Genomic DNA, 22943 nt, shown 5'->3' on the forward strand with positions numbered 1-22943 from the left:
ATCAGGGTTCCGTAAATTTAATAAAACGGGCCAATGAAGGAAAACACACGGGAACAAAGGGTATCGGAAAGACAAAAAAAATTCCGGCATGAAGGTATTTTTTAGAACGTATCTCTAAATTTGTTTAGAATAAAAAAAAAGATTATTGAAGGATATTTCGGGATTTGTATGTAATTTCCAGCCGTTACCGACACAGTCTCTCTCTTCTAGAGGATTACAAGTCTGAGCTGAGGGAGCAGCTTCCTTTGATCGCTGGTTCGGCTGCCGCAGGAGTTGTCTTCATCGTGTCCCTGGTGGCGATTTCCATTGTCTGCAGCAGGTTAGTGGTGAAGAGAAACTCTTCCGTGCGGCAGGTTGGGCGATAAGGATAAGGAGACCCCGGAAGGGAAGGGGCAATTGTAATCTGCTTGTTTGTGAAACCGTGTGAGTTGCTGGTCAACACGGACATAAGATTAGCGTCAACACGCGCCAATCTTGTGTTACATCTTCTGCACGCAGCAAATGTTTGTTATATTTAGTTTTTTTAACATTTCGGGTAGATTATTTTCCCGGGAGGTGTTTGCTGCGTCAGACACAGGGGAGGGTTCTTGGAGAAAATAACAGACAGAGATGCAGAATGTAATACATCCTAATATAATAGGAGCAGCACGTAACGTTTAGAAAATGTACACAGGAAACACTCGTCTGTTCCAATCTTCCACGTTCTGCATTTCTTTGTCACTCTCGAATTCTCCTCTCCTCTGTTCAGGAAGAGAACCTACACCAAGGAGGCGGTATACAGTGATAAGTTACAGCACTACAGCACTGGCAGAGGTGAGAGAGACCCGTACAGTGAAAGAACTCGGCCACGTAACACCTCCCCTTTCATTTGGTAACCCATTTCCAAAGGGACATCCTTTCAAAAGAGGTTCCCTTGCCCCTCTGGCAGCAGAAGAGTTACCCCCCCCCCCCCCCCCCCCCCTAGTGTAGAACATGAAAAGTCTTCTGTACAATGTACAAGAAATGTACTGTATAACAGAAGTATGTCCCAGTGGATCTGGTGTCTGCTTGCAGAGAAATATCCTTATTGAGCCTCGTATGACATGATTTTATGTGGGATTAATTTATGGCCACACACAGCCGCACTATCATTACTGCACTTTGAGCCCCTGACCTGCAGGGCATTTCCTTTCTCTCTCTCTCTGTTATTTTGTCATCTATTCAATCCTGCTTTCTCTAACAGTCCCCAACTTTCTGTTTGCCTGTCTCTCGATCTTTAATGTATTCATATTAACCTAATTCTCCAAATTATTTTGGTATCTCACCTTTTACCTCCTTCCTTTCTGTCTCCCCCAGGCCTCTCTCTTCCTTTCACCCTGGCTCTTTCTCTCTTCCTTTCTCCCATGCCCTCTCTTTCTCTTCCCCTCCTTTTCTATTTCCCCCTCCTTTTCTATTTCCCCCTCCTTTTCTATTTCCCCCTCCCTTTCTCTCGTCCTCCCCCTTCTTTTCTCTCTTTCTCCATCCATCTCTCTCTCCCCTTCTCTCTCCTTCTCTCTCTCCCTCTCTCTCTTTCTCCCTCCCTCTCTTTTTTTTATCCACCTCTCTCCACCTCTCTCTTTCTCTTTCCCCTTCCTTTTCTCTCAACCTCTCATCTCTTTCTTTCTCTCTTTCTTTCTCTCTTTCTTTCTTTCTCTCTTTCTTTCTCTCTTTCTTCATCTCTTTCTTTCTTTCTCCACCTCTCCCTCTCTTTCTTTCTTGCTCCATCTCTCTTTCTCCATCTTTCTTTCTTCACCTCTCTCTCTCCCTTTCTCCATCTCTCCCTTTCTCTTTCTTTCTCCTCCTCTCCATCTCTCCTTATCAATTCGTCGTTTCCTTGCTGCTCTGTGGATGCACATTACTCAGCTGCGGCAGCTGCCTGCTATGATGCTATCACCTTACCTGTGGTCTCCAATCAGAGAGACTTGTCACATGTGATGAATCTTGATTTCTTGCTGGAGTTCTCCCTTCATTTATCTGCTAATAGGTTTCTTATGACACAGTAAATAATAGCCAGGCTGCAGGTTCTAGCCTGCGCAGAGCTGACTGTCCCCAATCTGTCAGTCTCCGCCAATGTGTCCTACATTCCTAGACCAGACTGGCATGGGACTGCAGAGAGAGGTGTGACGGGAGTGAAGGAGAGGCAATGACACAGCAGACGTCAGTACAAGGGCTGCAAGTTATATGATTGTAAAAAAGGAAGAAAATAAGAGAGAGTTTATGGGTATCTGTCCCCCCCCCCTTGCCCTCTCTCTTTAATCTCCCATTCCCTCACTCTCTTTTTTCTCTCTCCATCCTTCCCACTCCTCTCCTTTCATCCCTCACCCTTGCCCACTTCTCCTTCCCCCTTTCCACCCTCATTCCCCTTTTTTCCCCTCTTCTTTTGCCTTTTCTCCTCTCCTTTGTCGTCTCTCTCCCCTCCCCCCACTCCGTCTCCCTCTCTTCCCTCCTGCTCCTTCCCCCTCTTCCCTCTCCTTTCTTGTCTCCAGCCCTCTCCTTCTCCCTCTCCTCCTTTCCCCCCACCACTCCCCCTCCCCCTCCTACCCTCCCCCCTTACCCCGTTCCCCCACTCTCAGTGTGTATTAAACAATAACGTTTCTCAGCTTAAAAAACAAAACTGTCTGCAAGTGCTTGAGTGATGAAAGTGTTAAATAGGTGGCTGCAATGAACTGAATAAATAGATTTTACCTCCAAATTCTAGTGACAGATTGGTATAGAAAAAACTTGGGGAGCGCTCTTAAAATTAAGTACAAGTGCGCTTCCGAAGGGAGAGAGGATATGGGATTGCTTGTTGAAAAATATGGCGTTTACAAATGATGTATGATATGCAATGTGACAGTTGTGGTGTGTAAGTAATCTGATACAACATGGTTGTTTCCCCCACCCCCTCTTTTTATTTTTGTCCCCCCCCCCCCATTTATGTGTGAAAAAATAATAAAAATATAAGTTTAAAAAAAAATTAAAAATGTAAGTACAAATATATGTGCAGAAGGCAATAAATATTGCATATAATTCAGTGATATGCAAGAAGATTTAAAACCATATATCCTTTAAAATTCTTAGTGCAAAGTGAAAAGTGCATAAGAGACAGTTATATGTGAAAAAATATATATTGTATTCAACCATAAACTGCTTGGATGTTCTTGCTCATATGGTAACTGTAGTGGACTTCAATCTTCCACCCAGGGGGGTCATAGGAGACAAAAAGGAAAAAGAATCCAATGGAGCAGATAGAAACGGATGTATTGATATACACAAATAAGATTTAAAATGTACACTTACATTTAAAACTTTTAATACAGGTGTGTTCAAGGTTTCTTTGGTGCTGTGGTCCTTCAGAGTCATCGTCAGCTATCCCCCTCTCTGTGGATCCGAAGGACGCCGGGGAGCGCCAGCTTGCTCTCCCTGCAGTCACTTCCTGCTCTATGACGTCACGGAGTCTTGGGGTCAAACTTCTGTAGCTACTCTGCAAACCTCCAGGGCACCTCTAACACGTCTCGTCACAATGACACGCTCTCCAACTCAACGCGTTTCGCCCATTGGCTTTCGACGGGAGTTCCTTACTGTCTGTCATTCATTGTTTATATACTCCAAAAAATCACTCTTTAATTTGAAAATATCTATACTTAATCTCAAATAGTTATGGTTGACATTAACTTTTTTGTTTTATTGACATTAACTTGTCACTACAGTTATCATATGAGCAAGAACATCCAAGCAGTTTATGGTTGAATATAATATTTTTTTTCACATATAACTGTCTCTTATGCACTTTTCACTTTATTTGCATTAAGAATTTTAAAGAATATATGGTTTTAAATCTTCTTGCATATCACTGAATTATATGCAATATTTATTGCATTCTGCACAGATAAACCCTAAAAAGTCTGTTAATAGGGTTAGTACAGAATTAAGTTGCTATGTATCAACCCCAAAATTTATTTGACGCAGCGGGGATGTTTAATTATATAGATTACCAAAAGATATTATTTTCACAGTATGGCTATTATAAATAATACTGCAGTAATATGTTATATATTGCACTTGTTAGATATGTAAAAAATGATCGTGTTCCTACCAATTTAAATTGTATTCAAAATGACGTTATGCGTTAAAATCAACTACAAACTACAGTATGTCACACTTTAGAATTAGAACTAAAATGTTGACGCACAGCAAAATGTTTAATACAATCTTAGTACATATAGTATGTCTGTGTGTGTGTGTGTGTGTGTGTGTGTGTGTGTGTGTGTGTATATATATATATATATAATCTATTTATTTATTTTTCTGTGAAAAAAGGTGGGGATACTGTGGTCCTCCAGCAATCTTTTTGTGAGAAGCTATTAACACAGTAGCCGACTGCGCATGTGCGAGAGCTCACGCATGCGCAGATGACTACTGTGTTATAAAGTATGCTTACCTCTGGCTGTAAGCTATTAAGTCGAGGCCCCCTTTTCATCTGTGATATTAGTTGGCCCCATCCCCCTGCCAGATGTGATCCAAATCACATGGGAAAAATCGGAACACAATATAAATGTGAATACAGATCCGTAAAAAACAAAACTTGCATATTTCAACATTTTTAAATCAGCAAAACATTACAAATTTTAGATGGGTTTTTAAAATAAATCAGTGGTGTAGTATAAGATAATACTGACTGCAATGTTTCTCTCTTTCCCTCCCCTCTCTCTCACCTTCCTCCCTCTCACCCACCCTCTTCCTCTCACCCACCCCCTTCAGCATCTCTCACCCCCCCACTCTCCCCATAATCTCTCATCCCCCCACCCTCCTCATCATCTCTCATCCCCCCAACCTACTCATCTCTCATCCCCCCAACCTACTCATATTTCATCCACCCTCCTCATCTATCATCCCCCCTCCTCATCTCATCCCCCCCATATCAACTCTCATCCTCCCTTCTCATCTCTTGTCCATTCTCCTCCTCATCCCCTCATTTCCTCCTCAACCCCTCATTTCCTCATTTCTCATCCCTGCTCTTTACCCCCTCGTGCGCTGACCTCCTCCTCGCAACCCCTTAACACCTGGCTTAGGTGGAGGAACTCGGGAGTGGAGCAGGGCGGTGGCAGAGCCGGGCAGCGGGAGAAGATTGTGGCGGCCCAGAAGAGCGGACCAGGGTGGCAGAGGAGGATGGCCAGGGAGGAGCATGCTGTAGCAGTGGCAGACACTGGAAGTCGGAACCCTGGGACGCTCTCCTCCCCGGCTGTCCTCCTCTGTCGCCATCCAACTCCTCTGCCACACTGCTCTGCTCTGGCGAGCTGTCGTCATCTTCTGCTGCTGCCTGCCTCTGTCACCGCCATCCTCTGCTGCTGCTCTGTTCCGACAAATCCTTCACCCCACCAGGAGGGCACGCACCCCTTGCTTACACAGTAGTCATATGAAAAAGGCGGGATACAGTGTATCCCCCCATACCCCTAGAAAAAAAGCACTGTTTATATATATATATATATATATATATATATATATATATATATATATATATATATATATGCAAATGTAAATACAACTGTATGCTTATCTGCATGTGTTAGGCAGGTCTGCAACCCCAGGTATATATATATATATATATATATATATATATATATATATATATATATATATATATATATATAGTGGTCGACAAATCACCAAAAAATCTACTCGCCCAACAAAAAAATCTGCTCGCCACCTAGTACCACACGTGTGCTGCTTGGGCCAATAGGAGCTCGCCACAATGTTAAATCCACTCGCCCGGGGTGTGCAAATGTATAGGTTTGTCGAACACTGTATATATATATATATATATATACATACACACACCTGTCTGTATCTGTGTGTGTGACACATGGCTGTAGGTCAGCCCTCGTTCAATTCTGTGAAGTGGCTTCCCCTGCCAGGGAAGATTTCCATTCTATCCATTTGAACGGAGCAGAAATCTTCACGAGCAAAGGGAAGACAAGACATTGAATAGGGGGTTAAAAGCAGTACCTTCTTCACCCTGCACTGTTTCAGGGACTGTCAATGGGAGAAGCTAGGGAGGCATTCTTATTTTTCTTAATTTAAAAAAACGACTGAACGTTTTGGCGTGACAAACTTTCCTGGCAACAATCAGGGGGGAAATGGAGAAAGTTAATTAACGAGCTTCTTCCATCTAATGCAGCTGTAAGCAGAAGATAAAATAAAAAAAAATAAAAAACTTTTCCTTGCATTGATGTACGAATCCCAATTACTTCCTGGAAGCAGCTCTGATTGAATTCTTACAAATAAATGCATATTACCGATAGAACACAAAGGCAACAGTCTTAGAAGTATGGAGCAAACCTTGATTCATAGAGATAGACCCTGTGGATAATGGAAGGAAGATTGAATTATAAAATGCAGATAAAACAAGGTTGGGGGGGGGGAGAGAGAAGTGACTAGAGAGGGACAGTGATTCTTGTAAAGAGAGGTAAGGGAGGCTAAGAGGACAGGAAGAATGAAAGGGTGTTGAGAGAACAGAAAGACAAGGAGGGAGATGGGATTGATGGGTGTAGAGATATAGAGAGAATGACTCAGAAAGTAAGTTACACCTATGGGTAGTGGAGATACAGACTGATACAGGAAACTGAGACGAGGTGTACATACGATATGGTGACAGCTGGAATCAAAGAGGGGGAAGCCTTCATTTCTTCCCTTGTTGGACATGGGCTGGGAATAATCTAACCCATTTCTTGTGACCGGCTCTCAATGTCAGAGAAATAGCAAAGTAAAAATCATTTTTGTGTGGGGTCTCTTAAATATGTGTGTGTTGTGACTTCTCTAAGACATACAATAAATCAGTGCGACTTGGGAATCGCTGCAGCGTTATTGTTTCATTTAGGTTTTCTTAATTTTTTTCCCTAATTAACCCTCTTGGTGCCAGAGGGGCCAGCAACACATTGCTGTATGGATGTCTTGTCCTGTTTTTTTTTTGGAATCTGGCTCGTCAGACAAAGCGTTCCATGTCAAAGTGCTTTCCGTGTATTTTACCAAGAGGGACTGCGCCTTGAGCTGACTCCCTGCCTCGCTCTGCCTCTTGCAGGCTCTCCAGGGATGAAGATTTATATAGATCCCTTCACCTACGAAGATCCCAATGAAGCCGTGCGGGAGTTTGCCAAGGAAATCGATGTCTCGTTTGTGAAGATCGAAGAAGTGATTGGGGCCGGTGGGTTCCTCTGTATATTCTGTCTCTTCGTGTGCACACTCTCCTTTTCCTTTTGTTCCGTCCAATTACAGATTTTACTCCATTCTTTCTTTCTCCTTTACCTTCTACCATCATCCTGTCTTCCCTAGTTTATTGCTTCTTTCTTCCCTTATTCCTTCTCCCCTCTCTGCCTTTATTACATTCTCGATTTCTTGTTTTCATGCTTGCTTTCTTCTTTTCATTATTCATTAATTTATTTGTTTCCGTTCCTCCTCCCTTCTCTGTCCCCCATTCTTCTTTCTTTCCTACCTTTTCTATTTTGTATCCTTCTTTCTTTCCATTTTTGGTCTGCCTTTTCCCGATTCCTACCTCTTCCTTTCTGCCACCCCTCCCAATTTCTTCCTTTCTTCTGTTTTTTCGATTCTGTCTGGATTCCCGAACTTCCTGTATTCCCACTGTCACCAAGATATTCTCCATGTTACAAAGAAATGTAGAACTTAGACCTAACGAATCTATTAATACCCCAAGTATGGAGAATAGGCAGCACTCTGTGAGGAGCTTAATGTGAATGGTGTTAGACAATGGGTGCAACGGGAACAAGGGAGAGACCTTAAACCCTCCAAACTACTAATCCTCAAATCTCAACTGGGAATCCAGTTGGGATTTGAGGATCAATCTATTAAATACCCTTCCAGATGGGGCTTTTAACATTCTTGCCCTGTACATGGCCATGTTCTGCGTCCCTATAGTCTCATCCCTATCATTGTCCTTTTATTACCTTTCCTCTCACAACTTTGTTATAAGTTTAACTTGTGACCTCATGTTGCCACCCTCAGGAGAGTTCGGGGAAGTGTATAAGGGCCGCCTCAAACTCCCCGGGAAGAGGGAAATCTATGTCGCCATCAAAACCCTGAAGGCCGGATACTCAGAAAAGCAGAGACGGGACTTTCTGAGCGAGGCGAGCATCATGGGCCAGTTCGACCACCCAAACATCATCCGTCTGGAAGGGGTGGTGACCAAAAGTCGGCCTGTTATGATCATCACAGAGTTCATGGAGAATGGAGCACTGGATTCCTTCCTACGGGTAAGAGACAAACTTGCTTCCCGACACACTCATTTCTAAATCATAACACAGAAACAGATGGTTCTATGTATCACCAGTGGTGTTTTTGTAGGGAACCGGCTGCCAGAACCCTGAAGAATAGAAAAATTCAACTATCTGTAAACTACAAGAAATAATTCAAGTTTAAAGAAATAAATGTGGTGTAAGAAGTATTCCCTCTATCCCAGACAGTATCCAGCCCACTCCTAATAATTTCATAATCACAATTTGCTGTTGATAATTAGAAATAAGTGCTGGAACACCATTCTCCTGATATGCCCCCAAAATAGTCTTTGCTTTGGCAAACATCAGTTTTATTTTAATACCAGTGTTTCTTACAGTTAGCAAAGGAGGTTTTCCCAATCTTAGACTTGGCAGTAATGTTGGAATAGGAATGATGTTACTTGGCCCAATAAATAGTTTTTTTTTTAGCAGAAATCTGTGTTGCCCTGTTTCCTATCTGATTACTCCAGGGGTTACGTTATAATCTATGTGCTTGTTTATGTAGGGGAGAGTGCGTTCTGTCCTCCCGTTCTTTCATTGATGATGGAGCGATCGTGTGATCATTCTGGGGCAGTGGCATGCTGATGCACCCTCGGTAACACGCTGACACACAGTAACACACTGACACTCACAGTAACACAGATACACACACACTGACACACACAGTAACACACTGACACACACAGTAAAACACCGACACACACAGAAGCACACCGATACACACAGTATCACTGATACACACACAGACACTGATACACACACGGTAACACACTGATGCACACACAATAACACACTGACTCACACTGATACACAAGAACACAAAACAAAGAAAAGGATAGGGAGTGATCAACTAGGAACCATACTAATTTAATGAAAATTCGATAATTATCACGTGGGTGCAAACCTGTGAACTGAAGTGAATCAGGAAGGTGACGAGCACACTAGGCAGTGCACTCAGAATAGAATTCACTTAGATGCACACCACATACATTAAAATATAACCTTTATTGACATTACATAAAACATATATTACCGATAATGTAGGTGTAACCAAGATTAAAAGTAGATTAAATTAAATATGACGACTGTCTTCCATCTACTCTAGATATAAGCCACTGAATAGCAAATGATGCTAATAATCTAGGAGATATAAGGCAGATACAGCCGTGGTATAGGTAGACCACCTAGGACCAAAGCTTAGTTGGCACCTATAAATCCCATATATAGATAATAACAGATAGGTGCACAAAGTTGCAATCATATGTGGGGAGCTCACTAGATAGAGAGTAAGGTATGGAAAGTCCTAATATCAGACTACTGCTCCTAATAAGGTGGTAATGCTAGGTCAAATACACATAGTGATTGTCATAGATATAGTGTGATCCAGACAGAGACTAGAGGTGTATGCAGCAGAAAAGGTAGAACTCCCTAGGAGAGCAGGTTAATGTGGCAAAGCCTAATATCCTGACCCAACACTGCACCAGAGTCACACAGAAATCACCGCAGATGTTATGAGCCTTAGGCACCGCACATATATAGACAGGCACAGCAAATAAGTGCCAGTTAGTGAAACCCACACTCAAACGTAGTGATGTTGTAAGACTCCTACTTGGAAGTCTTTTTATTTAAAAGTGACGAATCTACAGCTGACCAACAGTTACACTTTCATAGTTTGAGTGTGGGTTTAACTGGCACTTACTTGCTGTGCCTGTCTATATATGTGCGGTGCCTAAGGCTCATAACATCTGCGGTGATTTCTGTGTGACTCTGGTGCAGTGTTGGGTCAGGATATTAGGCTTTGCCACATTAACCTGCTCTCCTAGGGAGTTCTACCTTTTCTGCTGCATACACCTCTAGTCTCTGTCTGGATCACACTATATCTATGAAAATCACTATGTGTATTTGACCTAGCATTACCACCTTATTAGGAGCAGTAGTCTGATATTAGGACTTTCCATACCTTACTCTCTATCTAGTGAGCTCCCCACATATGATTGTAACTTTGTGCACCTATCTGTTATTATCTATATGTGGGATTTATAGGTGCCAACTAAGCTTTGGTCCTAGGTGGTCTACCTATACCACGGCTGTATCTGCCTTATATCTCCTAGATTATTAGCATCATTTGCTATTCAGTGGCTTATATCTAGAGTAGATGGAAGACAGTCGTCATATTTAATTTAATCTACTTTTAATCTTGGTTACACCTACATTATCGGTAATATATGTTTTATGTAATGTCAATAAAGGTTATATTTTAATGTATGTGGTGTGCATCTAAGTGAATTCTATTCTGAGTGCACTGCCTAGTATGCTCGTCACCTTCCTGATACACAAGAATACACATATTAACACACTGATACACACACAGGCACACTGAGACACGCTGATACATGCACAAGCACGCTGATACATGCACAAGCACGCTGATACATGCACAAGTACGCTGATACAGTACACGCACTGGGATGCTGATACACACACAGGCACGCTGATACATGCACAGGCACGCTGATACACGCACAGGCATGCTGATACATGCACACGCACACTGATACAAGCGCAGGCACGCTAATACATGCACAGGCACGCTGATACAGGTACACGCATGCTGATACACGTACACGCATGCTGATACAAGCACAGGTAAGCTAACACGCACACGCATGCTGTTACACGCACACACGCTGATACACACACGCTGATACACGCACAGACAGGCTGATACACTCACAGACACACTAATACACTCACAGACACTGATACACAGACAGTAGCATGTTTCTACACAGCCATTAACAGATTGGTAAACAGACAGTAGCACCCTGATACACACAGGGTCTTATGCTGATACACACACGGTAACACACTGCTACACACAAGGTAACACACTGATACACAAACAGTAACACATTGATACACAGACCTCAACACACTGATACATTGATATATATACACAGTAACACATTGATACATACACAATGATTCACAAATAGGTCCTTATTCTATAGCACACGAAAGCACCGATTTGGTGCTACCACACGGAAAACCATGTTGACCTAAATGACTTTTTCCATGTGGTAATACCGGTTCGGCACTTTCACACTTAATAGAATAAGGTCCTTAGTCTGCACAAAGAGGTACTGTACTAATTAGGAGATTCCAAGAAATGCTGCTATCCTTTTGGTCCTCATTTTTAAAAGGTTTCTACATTAATGCTTTACAAAAAGAAATCGCAGATGGAAGTTTGTAAATAAATAATATTTCGCTGCGACCACTGCTAGCGGACCCTGCATTTCCAGCCAACATACAGGTGTCTCTAACCAAGCAGCGTCAAGCTCGTTAGTGCGATCTATCAAAAGTGATGAATTGACACCAGGCTCTGATTATATCATAGACCAGCGGGTTCCCACCTTTTTTACATTGTGCATCCCCTGCTACAAAATATTTGTTCCACGAACCCCCTAATTAATTAATCTTATTGCCTTCTCATCAGACTATAACTAACAAAACTGTGTGACCAGTCCCAGGCAGTATAGTGCCCTGAGCTCCTGGGAGGAAACACACGCCCGAATCTGCACCTCAGTGTGGTTACCCAGCATTGGGGGGTACAGCTGTCAATGACTGTGGGAGCTTCCAAAGTCACACCCCAAATGCCTTGCTGCTGTGGATGCAAAGCATTGTGGGGAGCAACTTTGGAAGTTCCTGCTGTAGTTGACAGCTATAACACCCGCGCTAAGATGCAGTTTGGGACCCTACCAACACTGCCTGGGATTCGCCATTACATTTCTTTTTTAGTGAACCCCTTGGAGACCTGTCACAAACCCCCCGTTAGGAATCACTGTCATAGACAATGAGAATCGGCTTGTTGTTACAGTATATAATGTGGTTATATGATCTCTTGCAATTGCCAAGGGGAAACTGAGCACTTTTTTTAAAAATATACACATTTTATTACATTTATTTTCAGCAAAATGATGGGCAGTTCACAGTGATTCAGCTGGTAGGAATGCTCCGGGGCATAGCGGCTGGCATGAAGTACCTATCTGAAATGAACTATGTGCACAGGGACCTGGCAGCTAGAAATATCCTAGTGAACAGCAACTTGGTGTGTAAGGTCTCAGACTTTGGGTTGTCCCGCTACCTGCAGGATGACACCTCAGACCCCACATACACCAGCTCTCTGGTAAGAATTCTCTAGTGTTTACACAGGGTATGTAGAGACTATGGGGCCTATGCACTAAGCGCCGATAAGCCATTATCGAGGCCTTTTCACCAAAGAGGCCTACTGCTATTCAGTTATCCCAGATAAATCATCGATAAAAGCCCTTTTCGGCAAAAAAAAAATTCAGAGGAGAAAAAAAAATCGCCAAACGAGCGTCGAGAAGCCACTTATCGGCAGGTTTTCAAACTCGTGCAATTTTAGGAGCCCCGATTAGCTTATCGAGGCTAATCGCGGCTCTAGAATAGAGATTTCCTCTCAAAATCCTTCCGCCAGGAAAAGTTGGCAGGAAGGTGGCGAGAAGCTGCCGAGAAGCGGCGAGAGGGGACTTAGAAAAAAAAATGCATTTTTCCTGCATCGGATTGATGCCGGGAGTCTCCGGAGCTGATACCCATTAAAATCAGCACCGGAGGCCCACGGCATGAATCAGACGCATGAATTCAAATGCATTTACAGGCAACTTCATTACCTTAGCGGCTAACCGCTAAGGCAATGAAGGAGTTAAGGAACAATAGCAGCTTTATTGGGGCAGAGGAGGTGAGTGAAATGGGTACTCACCCCCTCTGCCCTCAATAAACCTGCTATTGTGCCTTAAGCCCTTCATTGACTTAGCGGCTCTCGGCTAAAGTAATGAAGCTGCTTTAATGTAATTTTTATGAAGTGTGCAGGAGCAGGGGGTCTCCTGAGCTTAACCGCTTTGATTTCTGCCTCAGGGACCCCCTGCTTCCCGAGATACAGGCCCCCGTATGGGGCATTGGGTGCCGGTATCACCGCCATCTTTTAATTGTCCGCGTCACGTGACCGTGGGATTTAAATACTGGAGGAGATATCGGCACCCCATGCCAGGGCCTGTAACTCGGGAAGCAGGGGGTCCCCGAGGCTGTAATTAATGCGGTTCATCTCGGGAGACCCCCTGCTCCCGCACACTATTAATAAAAATTACAATAAACCATTGCCATAGCAAATAGCCGCTACGGTAACGAATTAGTTACATTTGTTATTTGGGTTTTAATACTAGTGTATTGTAGCAGGGGTCTCCGGAGCAGAACTCGTTGATTTGAGGTCCGGGATCCCCTGCTTCCCGAGATACAGGCCCTGTTATGGGGTGCCGATCTCTCCCATGCATTTAAATGTCCCGCGTCACGTGACCGTGGGAATAAAATGCATAGGAGATACCAACGGGGCCTGTATCTCGGGAAGCAGGGGGTCCCCGGACTTTAAATCAACGCGGGTCTGCTCTGCTACAATACACTAGTATTACATTTTATATTTAAAAAAAATTTGATCTCTGGCGAGATTTGCGCAGAGAGAGGCGGCTGTCTCTCTACAGCAGAAAGTAATTGCCGGGTGAGCCCTTTCCAGAGAGGCGGTCATCACGTCGTCGGCTACTCGCCATTTTTGCAAATGTTGCTATCACAGGTATTCTGGGCTTTCTGCGTACCGTGATAGCAACGCTGTCAAAACAGCCCGGCGATTTTTTCCCCCGGTGCTTAGTGCATAGGCTCCTATGTCATTGCCTGTTTTAATGTGTACAGAGCTTTCTGAGCCTCACAGGTCTCACCTTCATGTGTACATAGCTTTCCAACCCTCACATGTTTCTTCTTCATTTGTACAGAGCTTTCTGAACCTCACAGGTCTCACCTTCATGTGTACATAGCTTTCCAACCCTCACATGTTTCTTCTTCATGTGTACAGAGCTTTCTGAACCTCACAGGTCTCGCCTTCATGTGTACAGAGCTTTCCACCCCTCACAGCTTTCTTCTTCATGTGTACAGACCTTTTCGAACCACACAGATCTCTGCTTCACGCCTACAGAGATTTCCAAGCCTCCCAGGTTTCTTCATTATGTGTATTATACCTGTACAGTGCTTCCCTTGGCTTTGTTGTTAGAAATGATTGTGTAAAGATTGGTGTTAGTGGTACAGACGCTGGTCTTAGCCTATGTCTGTGTACTGTTATATATTTTTCCTCCTCACTTTTTTCTCTCTGATCCAATATAAATCCTATCCATTATGCATTCCTGGTTTCTAAAAACCGATGATTGAATAAAGGACTTTTCACTTTAAGTTAGTCCGAGGGTAGGAAGAATTCATCGCTCAGTAGATAGAGCAACGTCCTGAATGAAATGTCTTTATCACAATTTATTACATGCTCTTCCAAAAGTCAGTTTCTTCTGCCCTTGGAATAAATAGTAATATTAATAAGCTTACTTAGAACTAGAGAGCTGCCACCTCGAGCTTCCAGAAACCGTCCATCCAAGCAGAAGAAATATGAATTGGTTTATTCTGTGCACATGAAATAATGAACAATCCTAAAGAGCCTTCAATGTAGCCCGCTGGTAAAATGTTAACATCTATGGACTACACTGTCTGGCTATGTACCGATGTAGCCCAATTTAGTCAGCATGGCGACCCCACTCCCCCCCCCCCCCCCTGAGAGATTTCCCGCTGCCAGGGAGTGCCTTGGTTAGTGAGAGCATTAGATATGACCACATCTGTATGTTGTCCCACTCCGGGGATATGTACTACAGGTATCTCTCCGTGTGTTGTATAAAGGAGTTATTGGGGAGGTCACTTGATACAGTATTTTACAGAAATAGGACTCTTTCTTTCCCCTCCCCCTCTCTCCTCCCATTCCTTACCACCTCTTTCCTCCTCCCCCTTCTCCCATCTCCTTCTCTGTCTCACTCCCTCTCTCTTTCTCCCACTCCTTCCCACCCTCTCTCCCTCCCCACCCTCTCTCCTCCCCCTTTATCTCCTTTCTCTGTCTTACTCCCACTATCTCCCTCTCTGTCCCACTCCCACCCCCTTCTTCCACCTAACTAACTCTCCCTCTCCCCCTCTCTCCCTCTCTCCCTCTCTCCCTCTCTCCCTCTCCCTCAGGTATAACTTAACTAACGTCTCATTATATTTCTGCAATAACTTTAACGGACAGGTGTGGCTATGCAATGTTAGAAGAAACGCCTCTTTTACATTTCATTCGCACTAATGGCTGTTATACTTAATGCGATGCACTTTTCCCCCCAAAACAGGTCAACCTAACATTATTAAGCTTTGAAGACACACAAAGTCTATTTCATGTTGCTTCAGTGTAACGAGGGTAGGGACGGGCAAAACTGTGCAAAATGCCGTCGCTAAAATGTTAGCATTTTTTATTTTATTTTACTTCCATATGAAATATTTCTCCAAGCCTCAAAGGGCTAATAATGTCACGAAATTAGTCTTCGATTTTGCAGTTATGTAAGCTTAGAGGAAAATATTTATTTATTGTCTATTCTTAGCCTATTTATTGTCTCAGCGTGAAGCGAATCTAAAATATGTAGAGAATTTTTTTCAAATTCACATTTGAAGCTAAATTGCGTATTGGGACAAAGAAGAAGACCAGCGGAGAATCAGCAGATGCACGGGAACCTGGAGTTAGAAAAATACAAAGTTACTTTATTAAAGTCATTGACAAAAGTACAAAAATCCTCCTATGCATTTAACGCCTTAATGGCGCCTTTTAAAGGAATATTAACAATTGACGAATCGCTTCCAAACTCTGACTTTGTTCTGTTTTTTTCTCGGCTAATAAAAGAGAATATTTTGCCTGGTTTGCGAGCGTGGGCAATAGTTGTGCACATTTCTAACGCAGGGACTTTCATGAATTTCTGCAGTTTTAACATTATGGCTAAGCCTCAACAGACTTCAAATTTAATGGGCTAATGCTCTCTCTGAGGCCTAGTACAATTGAGTAAATCTGGGCCTATGGGGCTGTGGAACACAACCATTTTGTATCGGTTTTCTTACAAACAAACAACAACAGTCACTTATCGTACAAGTACTTATCTTACAAGTTTTTGGTGAACACAATATTTTACATTTAGCACTCCCAAATCCTCTCTCCCTCCGGTATCGCGCCCCTATCCAACACCCCAGGGCTTTCAGACCTTATTATACTTCCTGGCGGTATGGTTCAGAAATGAGGTAAGATTCTCCATCAGTTGAACATCATTGACCCTTCAAATAACCTCTCTTTGGAGGGCGGGAGAGTCTTTTTCCATGCCGCTGCTACAGCACAGCTAGCAGCCGTTAGGCTATGCTGAATCAATTTTTGTGTACAATAATTTATATCTTTCATAGGTTTAGCCAGAATAATTAGAATTGGGTCTTATGGGATTTTTTAGTTGACGGGACAACTACCGGTAATGTCTAGGGAGAATATTCATCTTAACTGCGGTTATACGCCCTATCCAGGATATAAAATGCGGGGGCAGCCGCATTAGGTTTAGCCCGGTCACCACTGTACATTGAGAGTTCCAGACGTGAAAATATTTTCTTCATTTTGGAGAATAGATCAGGGTAATTATATTTATATAATGAGTTATAGTCTCTGGTGAGATAAATTCCTAAATATTTCAAATGGGTCTTTTTCCATTTATAGTCAAAATGTCGTTTAAGCACCTTGGCCTTCTTTTCCGTTGGCATCAAATTTAGGGCTTCTGATTTTCCCATATTTACTTTATACCCGGAGAGCTCACCAAACCCCCGAAGGGCAGTTTAAGATAAGGTTACAGTGCCTCTGCAGTCACTGATTCTGGGATGTGGAGGATTCGCAAATTCTGTCAGCGCTCCCTATTTTCTAGATCGTCCACGTTATTTCTCATGGCTCTTACCTCCTCGTTGAGTCTCAAAACTTCATCGTCCGTACTCACTTGATTTTGCAGGGAGGCGTCCATTTTGGATTCCAGAACTGTAGTTCTTCTAGCCAGGGTAGTAATTTCAGACTTGAGCTCCAGTACTGCTTTATCCAGGGTAGATTGAAACATAGTTTGCATATCTTGCAGCAGCTCCTTTAAAACTTGCCTTGTAATGGGCACTCCGCTCTCCTCTTCACCCTGCTTCTTTTCAGGGCTTAGTGAGGCGCGCTCCCGAACTCCCCCGCCGGCGCCATCTTGGGGCTGTGCTCCGGCAGTCACGGGCTGTCTGTGCCCGAAACGGGAGAGATCCGGCGCACGCGCCTTTATGTCCTTTTTAAGGGGCATGTCGGAGGGTTCCCCCGTCCTCTCTCGTTGGATTGGGGCCGTTACGAGGTGCCGATCGGAGGCTCTGGCTAAAAATAGGCAGCGGCATGCACGGAGCTCCTCATCAGAAGTGCATGCGCTGTGACGTCACGCGCGCGTCCCCGTTCCTATTCTCTTAATTAGCGTCTGTGTCAAACTTCAAGGATTTTATACATTAAACCGCCATGGTACGTTGAGTCACAGAAATACCTATTAACTTGACTAGAAGTTTCTGTAATGTAATGCACTTTAATGGATAACTCCCATGTTACTTACATTTAATTTACATTTGTCAGGATTTTTGTTTGACCTGAAGGATATGTTATTTGAGTCAACTGTTCAGTTAATTTAGATATGAAACCCTTTATATGATATGTTATAGAAGATAGACAAAGTGGGTGGGGCATGTGGGTTGGTGTAGCCAGTATTCCTGGTGTCTCCTACACCACATGGTTCCTTTCTGTTGAACAGTCTGTAAAGTAATCTCCTAAACCCAGTAGCTTTCTCACACTGTTTTATTGCCTCTGTTTCTTTGCCAGGGGGGGAAAATCCCGGTCAGATGGACAGCCCCGGAAGCCATAGCTTACCGCAAGTTCACGTCGGCCAGCGACGTGTGGAGTTACGGTATCGTCATGTGGGAGGTGATGTCCTTTGGGGAGAGGCCCTACTGGGACATGTCCAATCAGGATGTAAGAGCCAAGTAACCTGAGCTTGTCACAATAGCAGAGTGTGCTGGTCCTCTGACTGCACTTTGTATGTCAGGGACAGATTTACTAAACCGTGCTAAACCTTTATACCTTAAAGGGGTCAATCCCTCCTAGGACCAAAATGTACTAATGGCAATAACATGTTCAGATCTATTCAAGATGGGTTTGTGGGTTCAAAATACAAAATTCTTGGATATGACATTCAATTTGAACTCATTTGTTTAATTTGTTTGTTTTTATGGGGGGGCGGGGGGGGGGGGATGGTTTATAAAATGGTCAAAATTCCACACAAAAAATTAAACCAATTTATAGATCTCCAAAATCAAATTCAAAACAAATTGAGTTTTGCAAAACCAAAACAAGAGCAAAATGAGAACTAGTAATATCTTTAAAGCAAAAACCAGCACACTAGTGTAGGTGGTAATGGTGGGCATTTTCACTGGTGTTTTTGTTCTCAAATTGTATATATACAGAATGCGTGTGTATACAATTTATATTGTGTACACACACAATATATATATATATATATATATATATATATATATATATATATATATATATATATATAGAGCCTTGAGATCGGATTTCATAAACCGTGGATATAACCACAGAAGCCACCACAATACCAAGAAGTGATCGCCTTGAATACAAACAGAAGGAGACAAGCGACAGGGTACCTTTGGTGGTCACATATAACCCACACCTAGGAGCCCTACACAAGATCGCCAGGGAACTACAACCCATTCTCCAGGAAGATCCAAGACTGCAACAGGTCTTCCCTGAAGCACCGTTATTATTATAAAGACAACCTCATATTCTCAAGAAAATGATGGTGAGGAGTAAAGTATTCAACAGTGCAACTGAATGCGGGACAAGACTATGCCAGGACGCAAGATGCAAAACCTGCGCAATACTCCACACAGCGGGCACAATACAAATACCACACAGGAATCGGGAATACAAAATCAGAGGAAGGTTCACCTGTTCCTCCAGCAATGTCGTGTACCTCATCATGTGCATGAAATGCCCAGGGGGCTGCAACTACATAGGTGAGACTGGGCAGGGGCTAAACAAGAGAATGAATCTGCATCGCCACAGCATCACACGCGGAATAATAGACAGTCCTGTCAGCGAACATTTCTCTGACTCTGGCCATAAGATGAACGATCTGAAGGTAGCCATACTCAAAGGCAATCTTAGAACACCGAAAGAGAGACGGTTGCATGAATACAAATTTTTGCAACTGTTCGGGACACTTAGCGGTGGTATACACTCTCACTCCACACACCTTTTGTAAAGCGCTGTATACACTGTGGGCACTTTATAAATTTATATTTACATACATACATACACATACACACACACTCTCTTACATCACTTACATTCAGGGACCATTTAACACCTTAAGTCATAAATCGCATACTGCACAGGGGGGAGGGATAGGCTCCAGTCACAGATACATTCCAAGATACGCAATTTTTAAGTATAAACCTTTCTTGCTTTATCCATTGTAACATCGCCGGAAGAGATCAGTGTATCTCGAAAGCTCACACAAATAAAAGCATTTAGTTAGCCACAGAACGGTATCGTCTATTCATTTTTGATTTTATATATATATATATATATATATATATATATATATATACACACACAAACACACAGAGTATACAGTACATGCACACATCAGTAGCCTATAAATGGCTTGCATCACCCCTGCCTTAGTATAATTACAGATCTATCATTTCTCTCTCATTAGCACGATGAATGGCCCCATAGGCTTCATTCTCTCAAGTTAAAATGATCCCATTAAAATATCGTTTAATGGTCCAGGTCGTTCACTTGTAACTCACGTGGGCCCTTGGCAGCTCGAGTATGTACAGTCCCTCTTCTGACACACGGAGCTGCAGTGTAACGCTTGGTAGCTGGCGGTGGGGCAAGTCTTTTCTTCTCAGTAGGTGTTGGGATAAGGTTGAGGAGCAGAATTGCTCCTGCACAGCATCACATTACAATAATACAGAATCAAAGCCACAGAGAAAGAGCTGAACACTGAAACTACTGCTGTGTCAGAGGGATCAGGCTGGAAAAGAAGAAAGGAATAGGCATAAAGGAAGAAAATTGGAAAGTACAGCCAGTTTGCTAGGAAGTAATTGGACTTGAAGAAGCTTTGAACATGTGTCAGCCTGGAAGAGCTGTGCTGCTTTTACCGTAATGCAGTGAGTGGCGGCTGTAATGAAGGGGAGAGCTGAACAATGCTCTCTACAGTCTGTGGCTCTGATTAACCTGTAACTGCCCTCACTCTTAGTGCCTTTGTAATCACACGGGAGGGAAGAATGAGACTGCAGAGTTACGCAGTGATTAAAACAACTCTAGAGTGGTAGCAAGAAGCTGAGAGTACTGTTTGACACGGGAGTATACTGTATGTTCACTCCGCGGGAGTTTAGCTTCACACACTATTTTGTGTACATTGTACAGTAATCTCACACACTGTGCAGCAATACATCAATAATCCAAGGCAGTGGGGAATGCACACATGTTTAGTGGAGAACACACGTATAGATGTACACACACATACATTCACACACATACTGTACATATAGACACATACTGTACACACACTCACCTGAACAGAGATATAGAGAAACATATCAATGACAAGTTCTAAAGTAGCAACATATTTTGTAGCAGAGGATTAGAAAGGGGAGGTTTTGGTGAGATCAAAATGATATATAATATAGTACAATAAAGCCTTCAGTTAGAAGTTACCTGTCGGCAAATGAAAGACACGCAAAAATACAGAAATTTTGAGGGGATTCATTCACACTGAAAGCAAATTTTATGAAATGAGTTCACAAGAGCTTAAACTCTGATTTTCTCTCTGCCCATATACCCCTTCCCTGTTTTTTATATTCTTCTCTCCGTTTCCCCATTCCCTCTTCTCTAGTGCCACTGTCATGTGTATTGTATTGTGGCTTTTGCACCTTTGTTTATGCCCCCCCCCTTGTCGTCCGCAGGTCATCAACGCCATTGAGCAGGACTATCGTCTGCCTCCCCCCATGGACTGTCCAGCCGCCCTGCACCAACTCATGCTGGACTGCTGGCAGAAGGATCGCAACAGCCGACCACGCTTCGGTGAGATTGTCAACACCTTGGACAAGATGATTCGAAACCCTGCCAGCCTCAAGACAGTGGCCGCCATCCCTGCTGTGTGAGTTTGAAAATGTTTTGTGTTTGTTTAATTATAAGATGATAGTTACCAGGCTTCTTACATCTGGGTGCAGACTTGTGCAGGAAGCTTTACAGCACCTGAGTTTTTGATGCTAAGAACGGGAAAAAACACGAAGGACAGAATATGTTACACCCCTTACAATAGAAGGCACATATACTGTATGTAACTCTTCCTATTGAAATCTCCTATTGCACACCACTTTTCCCTCTGGCATGCTGGGTTATGTTATATTCCGGACCAGTACTGCCATTGAAACCCAGAGAAACTCAGTGATATTCTGCGTTATAACAAGATATGTTGTGTTATTTATGGGATTAATGCTGCCCGCTACGTCTGTACATTGGCACAAAGCGGGGCATGATGAAAAGGACTCTTCTAGATTAACCAAGAAACCTGTAAAATCACCTTGTAAAGCAGGCATAATGACCAGGCCATTGCAATAAAAAGAAATGCACTGTACTCAAGTGTTGTCATTGCAGTGAAAGAGTCAACTCTATTAATGCATTAGATGTTAGCAAGAAAATCCTCTACTTCTAATCTTATTGAGTTATAGAGGGATTATCTTGGTGTAGAGCCGGTATTCTTATTTCCTGCCCTAGAATGTGATGATTAAGAAGCCAGAAATGGTTAATGAATTGCTAGCATGGTCACCTTAGGTTTTGGATTTAATCCTCTGCCAGCAGGTACAGTATGTGCTATTTGCATATGAATGGTGTGTAGTTCCATTATTTTAAGCTTGAAAAGCAGGAATATACCACATATACAATAAAGTATACATACAGGTCCAGCATATACAGTAGATATGTGCATTGAGTATTCCACAGGTAGAAGGAAATCCCTTTCCCCAAATACCCTATAACAGAGGTGGGCAACCTATTTTTCAATGTAGCTACAGGTGTGGCGAATGAGAAGTGAAAATCGCCACACCATGCTTTTTGTTTACTTGCGTCACTACAAATGTTGGCTCCCATAAAAAATAACAGTTCAAGGTCTGGTTTAGACCCCAACTGAAGGCAGAGGGGAGTATTGGATGGCTGTGTTGCGTCAATGACTCATTGAGAAAGCGGAAACCAGCACACGCCGTCAGGAAAAAGTTTATTTTACTGTGGGAGCTGGCAAACTCAAAATCGCCACTTTCATGGCCAATTCACTACTTGTGGCGGTTTGCGAAGTTGCATGGTATGGGACGCTGTAACAGGGTGTATTCAAGACTGTGTTGTAGATGCAGAGACTTAATACCAGCAACTCTTCTGAACAGCACAAACATATTTACATAGAACATTTGCATAACTTAAAAACTGCTAATAAAATAATGGGGCTGGTGCTACCTCACCTAAGCGCTCTGTCTGATCCTTACCCTAGGTGGGGGGGGAGAATTGAGTGAGAGGAGGAGAAGGGTGGTCAATTGTGTAAGAGGAAGAGCGGGGTAGTGAGTGAGAGAAGAGTAGAGGGGGGGGAATTGAGT

At 43.0% G+C, this 22943-nt stretch overlaps 1 protein-coding gene across 4 annotated transcripts in view; it reads left to right on the top strand.

Moving 5' to 3' along the window:
• The window catches only part of EPHB1 (EPH receptor B1), a 209981-nt gene that overhangs the window by 156044 nt on the left and 30994 nt on the right, over window positions 1-22943 (top strand). For all 4 annotated transcript variants that reach the window (XM_075570291.1, XM_075570293.1, XM_075570292.1 and 1 more), the window contains exons 8-14: window positions 211-319; window positions 749-813; window positions 7076-7198; window positions 8014-8261; window positions 12253-12468; window positions 18085-18234; window positions 21264-21457. In XM_075570291.1, coding sequence (XP_075426406.1) covers window positions 211-319; window positions 749-813; window positions 7076-7198; window positions 8014-8261; window positions 12253-12468; window positions 18085-18234; window positions 21264-21457 — 1105 coding nt within the window. The remainder of the gene's footprint in view (window positions 1-210; window positions 320-748; window positions 814-7075; window positions 7199-8013; window positions 8262-12252; window positions 12469-18084; window positions 18235-21263; window positions 21458-22943) is intronic.

Source organism: Ascaphus truei, chromosome 14 (genome assembly GCF_040206685.1).
Source record: "Ascaphus truei isolate aAscTru1 chromosome 14, aAscTru1.hap1, whole genome shotgun sequence".
Lineage (NCBI taxonomy): Eukaryota > Metazoa > Chordata > Amphibia > Anura > Ascaphidae > Ascaphus > Ascaphus truei.